Here is a 9,224-nt window from a genome sequence, read left to right as displayed (position 1 = left end):
ACACACACACACACACACACACACAAACACACACGACGGGCTTCTTTCAGTTTCCGTCTACCAAATCCACTCACAAGGCTTTGGTCGGCCCGAGGCTATAATAGAAGACACTTGCCCAAGGTGCCACGTAGTGGGACTGAACCCGGAACCATGTGGTTCGTAAGCAAGCTACTTACCGCACAGCCACTCCTACGCCTGTTATGTAATATCATGACATGAACAATTGTATATTGGACGAAACACCATGTACTCTTTTGTTACTGGTGACTGCGATTGTCATCAATTCAACGTTGATTAAAATAATTACCACTTCATTACTGATTGGGCTTGATTTAATCGACTACACATCTGTATAATTTATCACCTGACCATCGTGCCTTGCCCCAGTTACTACTTGATTATCAGCTCCCTCTGTGTGGCGGCTTAGGTATGCCATGGCTTTTGATGTGCAGAAACGGATTCAAGTTGCGCCCCCTGCAACGATTTCTGGACGGTGAACGTGTGTAGGCTCCGTTCATGAGACACTTCTTTCTGCAGCTCATCTCTTTGACAGAGCCGCAGTCCTGGGTGAAAGATAAACCGAGACTGGGCGCCTGGCACCTTGAATCAGGCGCTTACTGTCTTCTACCAGTCGAGTAATAAGATCCACTTTAACTATATATAAAGAATTAGTAGCAGAGAAATGCGACGATGTTCTCGTGAAGAACCTAGGCGTCGATGAAAATGAGCTAGCTAGTTTGTTCCGGAGGACTTTCGGTCAAGGACTACTATGGATAGTTTCCAGATGTCTTTGGCCTGGCAGTGCTACCGGGGTTGGGGTGGAGGCACTACCGGTTCGAGATTAATTCTACAGGCATGGATGTGCTGTCAGACGGGCTTGTGGGAGGTGCGCGCAAAGCGACGAAGCCGTTCTGTACGCCCTCGTTCAGTGTCCGGACATTGCTGACTTGTGGAGTTATGTCGAACAGCTGCCGTCACATGTGGAACGGATCCGTCTGTCGGCTGAGTCAGTAGTGATGGCTGCCCCACTGCCCTCCTTTAATCGGGCAGGCAAGGCAGTTTTCCTTTGCTGTGGTGAAAGAGGTCGTCTGGTGGACGTGGTCGAAAGGAATGAGGACAAAGACATTCTCCAGCTGGTTAGATCTGCATTCATCGCAACTCTTCTATTCCAATGGACTTTCAGTAGATGGGATGACAGGTGAGGTCACCATAAAGAGACATCTGTATGTCGTTAGATTATGTTTATAAATGATTGTATAACACGAGAATCACTTTCTGAGTCATCCTAGTTAGCGCCTAGTGACATGCAGAACGAGATGACCTGTAATCACGTGAAACCGCAGGTTTTACATCAGAATGTCCCTCTACTGGAAGGATGCTGTGATAACGGCAATAGGTCCCTCACTTATAGCGGTTCTACTGTGTCACCTGATACCAGCCAGCCAACCAACCAACCAACCAGCCAACCAAGGGTATTTCTGCGTCCTCATGCTCAGATGAATTGTCACATGTGCTAGTCAACCCATAGCTATGACCCCTGATGAGTGCTACTACTCTGAGTCAGATTAGAGCCGGGAAAAATAGTGGCTAAGAGATGCTCTCACATTTCTCAAAACCCTGAAATTCCAGAGCCAGAGTTCCAATAACGGATGCTATAGTCATACCTTGGACATACATATAAGCACACACACACACACACACACACACACACACACACACGTACAAGCATTCACTGAAGCATACACGCATAGAGACATACGTACATGCATACATACATTAATATATACATACATACATACATATATATATATGTATACATATGCATACACATACACTTATACAAACATACATATACGCATGCACACTCATGCACATATATATATACATATATGCATGCATGCATGCATGCATACAAACATACATACAAAGACACATCTATATTACTTAAGTCCTATCGGAAATCATTACGTTCGTGACAATGGGTGGACAACATGATACATGAATGTGAAGATAAACACATTGATCGATTGATGCAAAAGTAATTATTGAAGCAGGGTGACAGATGTTAATGCAAGGTTTAACGATTGATATAGATATCGATTTATTTTCTTGTTTTGTTTTATTCTCTGTTTAACATAACGCAGTCCCTAAATTGATAGACTTAGGTAAACAGGTAAGTCATTTTCTGAGGGCATTAATGACGTGAGTGAAATAAAACGCTTTCTATTGGGAATCGAAACTAGGCTGCAGAGTTCTCCGTATTTACTACATCTGACTCTATACTAATAGCCACTTGAACTCTATGGATTTTTTTTTCTTTTAACTGTAATCAAAGCTTGCTATTTATATTTGTTGTTGGCACTCCGTCGCTTACCACGACGAGGGTTCCAGTTGATCCGATCAACGAAACAGCCTGCTCGTGAAATTAACGTGCAAGTGGCTGAGCACTCCACAGACACGTGTACCCTTAACGTAGTTCTCGGGAAGATTCAGCGTGACACAGAGTGTGACAAGGCTGACCCTTTGAATTACAGGCACAACAGAAACAGGGAGTAAGAGTGAGAGAAAGTTGTGGTGAAAGAGTACAGCAGGGTTCGCCACCATCCCCTGCCGGAGCCTCGTGGAGCTTTAGATGTTTTCGCTCAATAAACACTCACAACGCCCGGTCTGGGAATCGAAACCGTGATCCTATGATCGCGAGTCCGCTGCCCTAACCACTGGGCCATTGCGTCTCCACGCTACCTATATAGCAGAAATTATAAAAGATGGCATTTATATCTTTCCAAAAGACATTAGTACTTCGAACTTAAGATGAAATGTTTTCATTTGTGTAGAGCGGGAAATAAGGCAGCGAGCTGGCAGAATCGCTAGCACGCCGGGCGAAGTGCTTAGCGGCATCTCGTCTGTTGCTACGTTCTGAGTTCAAATTCCGCCGGGGTTGACTTAGCTTTTCATCCTTTCGGAGTCGATTAAACAAGTACCAGTTACGCACTAGGGTCGACGTAATCGACTTAATCCCTTCCCTCAAATTTGAGGCATTGTGCTTCTAGTAGAAGGAAATAAGGCGACGAGCTGGCAGAATCGCTAGCACGCCGGGCGAAGTGCTTAGCGGCATCTCGTCTGTTGCTACGTTCCGAGTTCAAATTCCGCCGATGTCAACTTTGCCTTTCATCATTTTGGGGTCGATAAATGAAGTACCAATGAAACACTGGCGTCGATATAATCGACTAGTCCCTTTCACTAAAATCTCAGGCCTTGTACCTATAGTAGAAAAGATTATTGTAGAGGGAATTATCGTCAATGGAACCAACTTCGGAACTCCATTTCGTTCTGTACAAGTATTCAATACTGATTTAAATACAAACAGAAAGGAACGTAACAAAGGATTACAAACATTTAGCATGGCTCTGTACTGGTTCTTCCACTTCTCCATCCTATGTATATCGTTTCGCCACCAAGTGGCTTCGGATTTAATTCCGCTGCACAGCACCATGGGCTCTTCTATTACACAATCCAACAGGTATTTTGTTGTTAGGCCGTTTTTAATTGATTTGTTTTTTCATACGTCCTATCCAAAACTGGAATCCAATTTTTACCTTCACGTCTAGATCTTCACCACTCAGTTTTCACAAATTTTCCCATTTTCCAGAAAAGTACATTGTTTACCTGTAAAATTTATATACGAAATTGATGCATGTGGGACAATAGAACCATGGAAAAACATTGGGTGACAAGGTGCATCACATATATAATTGATGTTATATATCATCACATATATAATTGATCACTATATAATTGATGTTGCGTACCCCATTGACCCACGAATAGTCAAGAGGGAAGGCAAAAAAGAAAAAAAAGATATATACATTCCTCTTAAGTACGGAATAACCCGGCTATGGGAAACGAAGAAGGTGAAGAAGTGCCAATTGTTGTTGGGTCTTTGGGGACGGTATCAGAAGGCATCAAGAGGAATATAAAAGAGATCGGAAGAGAGTGTCCAGTAGAGCGGTTACAAAAGGTTTGCATCTTTGGCACGACCAGAATAATCGGGAAAGTATTAGATAGTTGAAAAGAACAGATAGCATGGTACCGTAGGCTGCAGGCAGCCAGCCCGCTACACAGGCAAGACTCCAGGAGCTCCAACAAAACCTGTGATTAAAAGAAATAACAATAATAATAATAGTAGTATACACATTTGACCTTTGCTGACCGCAAGGGTGTGACGCTTCTCTTACTTCCTGATCACACTACTACTACTATTACTACTACTGCTGCTGCTGCTGTTGCCACTACTACTACTACTACTACTACTACTACTACTACTACTACTACTACTACTACTACTCAGTGATTTGACTGGGGACAAACGCACATGCGACAGCGTTTACATCCTGCTGACAGAACATATACAATCCCATTACCACTTCTACCACCGCCGCCGCCAACGCCATCACCATCCTAATGGAAATAGCTCGGAGCTAATGCTAGTTGGAGACTGTATGATAGTTCTGTCTTTCGTCTCCCTGTCACTGTCTCCCTCTGGCTGTCAATTCAATATCTGCCTCTCTTTGGCAGGTCATGACATGAACTAATTTAAAACTTCATAAAATAAATCCCTCCCCTGGAAAATGATGATGCCTGGGACCTCTGAACCTTACCCAAGGACCCAGACAACTGGTTAACCCCATGTGCTTATAGCACGGCCTTGGATACCGACCATGGAAATACCTCCTAGAACCCGTATCGTTCAGAGAACGGGTTCGTTAGTGACCTTAGGTTCTGACACTGAGCTCGAAAAGTCTTTAAATCAGGACCAACTTCGTCAAGAACCTGTAGCAAGTTAAACCAGGGATATTCCCGGAACTGACGCTCAGGATCAACTACCAAACCTATCTCAAAGAAACAGAAATACAAGACAGAAATGGATTAAAGAGGAATATATCAAGGTTATGCATGCTTATTATTATTCAACACTAAACCCAGAAACATCAGCCACACGCAAAAAAAAAAGACCTACAATATCTGGAGGTGCAAAACCCCGCATAGCAAGCTGTACATGGACAGATGGACAGTAATAAACTAGGAGCTGTGAGACGTGATATCCTAAAAAATAGAAGACTAACTGACAGCAAAATTGGTAAAATAGTTAGATCAGTCAAAAGTCAGCTCAGTATAACACACACTCACTTATACTCACACGCAAAAATGCTCTGAAATCACTAACTCAAACCAGCAAACTAGGTACACAGAACCCTATGAAGGTAGACCATCAGTTGATACTAAAAACACTATAAATGATAACGTTAGACATGCACTGTCATTGTCTTTTAGGTAGTGCAATCGAGTTGGTTGATCTCCACTTGTGTCTAATTTCAGGATGGGTGCATTATAACGAACTACAGCAACAGTCCATATGTTGATGATAGTCACAAGGTTCCTTGAGTTGAGTTTTGATTTCAAGAGAAGTTTGAGGCGCTCCAGATATGGAGTGATGACCTTGTCTTTCATTTGTTTGTGCAAGGTATTGTCCAGCTCCAGGATCCTAAGGTACTTGTACTCATCCTCATCCGGGTCTTCCATTCTCACCCCGTTAGAAACTCCCTTTTCTAATGGAACAGCTGTTGCTGAATCGCTGATCTTATTCTGACAATACCATGTGACTCACCTGGACTAATAGCAGCCCACTTTCCAATAGCCATATTGGATTACCTGTGTCTCTTTCGGTAATTCAAGCATGAACGAGACAGGTTTTTGCTGGGAGCTCGCGAAACTTTAAGTTGCATAAACCCGAATCAGACTGGTTTAAATATTATTGCATGTAACTCCTAGTAAATGTCTTGAGCGCCTTTTTCTTTCGTAGATCGCTGACCACTACATTTATATATTTTTTCTCCTTGTTTCTCTCCTTATTTCTTTCTGTGTTCCTTTCAGTTGAAGAGCGTAGCTCGAAACATCAAAGACTTTCTCTATTCCTGAGCGTTAAACTAATACATCCATTTATTGTTTACACCACCTGTCTTCGTCTGTTGTTTTTTTCGTAAATTCTCCCATATATATATATATATATATATATATATATATATGTGTATGTATGTATTATGCAACTTCATACAGACACATATAACTACATGATTTCAAAAATAAACATATACATACACACATACATGTACACACACACACACACACACACACACACACACACACACACACACATTTATACATACATACAAACATATTTCTATAAGGAACAAAAAATAGAAGATACTCAGAAGAGAATATATAATTTCTTAACTCGACAGCTGTTTCAGGAAATTCGGATTTGTGTAATAATCGTGATATTCATAATTTTCAGATGAAATGTGCAAAAGACTTGGGTATGCAACCAGTAAACAGTCAAAAAGGGGAAGGTAATGATGAGGCCAATTTAGTGAAAAGGAGCACCACTGGTGGTCCTGAAACAGCTGTCGAGTTAAGAAATTATGTATTCTCTTTGTAGTATTCTATATTTTTTATGCTCCATGTAAATATATACAGTAGAACCTTGGTTTTCGAACAACTCTGATCACGCATAAATCGAACTTTATCTCCCGTCTTTCTCATATTCATTTAATACAGTAGCATCTCGGTTTTCGAACAACTCTCATCACGAATAAATCGTGTTTTATCTCTCTCTCTCTCTCTCTCTCTCTCTCTCTCTCTCTATATATATATATATATATATATATATATATATATATGTGTGTGTGTGTGTGTGTGTATGTATGTATGTATGTATGTATGTATGTGGGTGTGTATGTGTGTGTGAGCTTATTTCTCTGAATACCAGTAGGTATATGAGTCTATGTGTAGCTGTATATAAACACACACACGTGCGCGCACACACACATGTATATGTATATATGTATACGTCAAGTCTAATTGTGCTCTTCTGTATCGCTCCCCACTCTATATATGTATGTATGTGTATAGTGCACAATGTATGAAACAAAATATAATGTACCATAAATAAATCACTGTTAATAAAATCAATGCGTTATTAAATGTATAGAGACCAAACAAACACAACAGAGGATAATAATTAATGGAAGATGCCACACTAATAGCAGCTTTCACGAGTAAAAAATGGGATAGATTTCAAAAGATTATCTATAAAGATTATTCGAGGAAGTGATCTGAAAGGATATAAGAATTAGCGAACTGTGTTGAATAATGGTATTTAATAAGATTAATTTACCTTTTATAATGCATACTCGAATCAGCTTTAGTTCTCCACAGTGTGTATTCCACAAAGTTCTCATTGCTGATGTTCATCGAAAAACAGTAGCCTTCCCTACCCAAACGTTACAGATATCCCATTTATTTTTTCCTGTGTTTCACTCTATACATATTCCTTAACAAAATGATTTAGGATGGGTGAATATATAAACCATACAATTAAGTCAGGTTATGAGTTCAAAACAAAATTTTCTCCAGATTGCTGGACAGAATACTAAAGTCAACGTTGTCTCAGTTCATTTGGATGAAGGAGATGATACCATTCAACATCTTGTCAGGTATACCAAGCTTTTTCAGAACTTTCCATAGTGCTTGCTGGTTAATAGTGTCGAAGGTCTTAGTATGGTCAACGAATATCAAGAACAACTCTTGATTTTTCGCACGTGTCTTCTCCATGACCTGTCGGAGGGAGAAGATCATGTCGATAGTGCCACGACCAGAGCGAAACCCGCACTGTGATTCTGGATAGATATCATTTACAACGTCTTTGATGATCCTGTCAAGAATGAGTCGAGCAACAATCTAATCAGCAATAGACAAAAGCGATATTCTACGATGATTATCACAGACACTTCTGTTGCTTTTTGCCTTACACAGATGTTGAATTGAGGCATTCTTGAATCCTGTTGTACATGGCCTACCTTTCAGATGTTTATGAAGAGGTCATGCAGTTCCTTAAAACGCTTCTGTCCACCATGTTTGTAAATTTCAGAAGGGGTAGCATCCCTGCCAGGTGCTTTACTAGAGGAGATCTGTTTAATAGAATTTACCACTTCCAGAAAAGTTGACTCCAGAGACAGTTCCGCTATTACTGTGTGCTGTGGAGTAGACATTATGACGTCGTCAATAGTGACTGAGGTGGAGTTCAACACGGCTTCAAGGCGATCTTTCCATCATTTCAAGATGTCAGATTTGTCAGGAGTGTCTCTCTATTCGATGAAAAATATAGGAGTAACACTGTGCTCTTGAGGACCATACACTTTCTTGAGGCCATCATAAAAGGCTTTAGAATCCTTTCTGTCTGTAGTTTCTTGGAGTTCAGTAGCCTTGAAAGACCACCAAGCCTCCTTCATCTGTCTCCGAGAATGTTGGACCTGGCCTCTGCATTTCTTGTAGGCATTCTTTTTTCTGGATGAGCTCTTATCATTTATCCAAGTTCTCTGAGAGCTGTGCATTTTATCTATCAACTGTTGGACATCTGTGTTGTTATCGTTGAACCAATCTTGATATCTACAAACAGGAAGTCCAAGAACCTCTACAGATGCAGAGTGGATTGCATCACGCATAACCTTCCAAGATAATTCTGTGTCATCCTTGATATCGACAGTGTTGAGCGCAGTGTCCAACTTGATAGAGAGCTCAGTCTGCTTTTCAACAGTTTTCAAAGGCAAAATATTAATGCGCGTAGGCACTGATGACTTTTGTAGTCTTGTGTGTTCCAGATGGAACGTAGCCTTTATCAAGTTCGTTCAGAGTTGCCTCTCCTAAGTACATCTCTTGACAAGAGTAAAAAAAACTCGAACCATCGATGTTTGAGATTCCTGAGAGATGGCGACACTGAACAAGCTGGGTGTTTTCACACCTTTTTACCATAAGAGAGATTTTTCTCCACGGTAACTGCAGTGTATTTGCCTTTAGCAGTTGAAATATGTGACAAAAGGACCTTATCAGGCTCTCCAATGTTTTAAATTAGAAACAGAAACAATCGGGGGCAGAGAGTGAGGTTTCAAAATAATCATAATTTTTCACATTTATTTTATAGCATATAAATGTATTTATGGGGAGAAACATATTGAAAAATTTCAATACATTCGACAGTGAGAAAGAAACGAGGAGGGTTGTCTTAGGGTGTGCTAGAAACGACAGCTAAGTCTCCCTTAAATCACTCATTTTTTCCTCTGAAAATAATAACAATTTTAAGAATATTTTTCACCGAAAAGGCTCCTGCC

General features: G+C 40.7%; 1 protein-coding gene across 1 annotated transcript in view; it reads right to left on the bottom strand.

Annotated features, from left to right (window-relative positions):
• Positions 1–9,224, bottom strand: part of LOC128248762 (uncharacterized) — a 31,898-nt gene that overhangs the window by 16,378 nt on the left and 6,296 nt on the right. The window contains exons 2-4 of the mRNA XM_052970928.1: positions 8,254–8,642; positions 7,536–7,771; positions 4,772–4,889 (exon numbers count right to left, since the gene is read on the bottom strand). Coding sequence (XP_052826888.1) covers positions 4,772–4,889; positions 7,536–7,771; positions 8,254–8,642 — 743 coding nt within the window. The remainder of the gene's footprint in view (positions 1–4,771; positions 4,890–7,535; positions 7,772–8,253; positions 8,643–9,224) is intronic.

This window comes from Octopus bimaculoides, chromosome 9 (genome assembly GCF_001194135.2).
Source record: "Octopus bimaculoides isolate UCB-OBI-ISO-001 chromosome 9, ASM119413v2, whole genome shotgun sequence".
In the NCBI taxonomy this organism is placed as follows: domain Eukaryota; kingdom Metazoa; phylum Mollusca; class Cephalopoda; order Octopoda; family Octopodidae; genus Octopus; species Octopus bimaculoides.
Note: the sequence above shows the minus strand (reverse complement) of the source record. Positions and strands in the feature narration are given on the sequence as shown.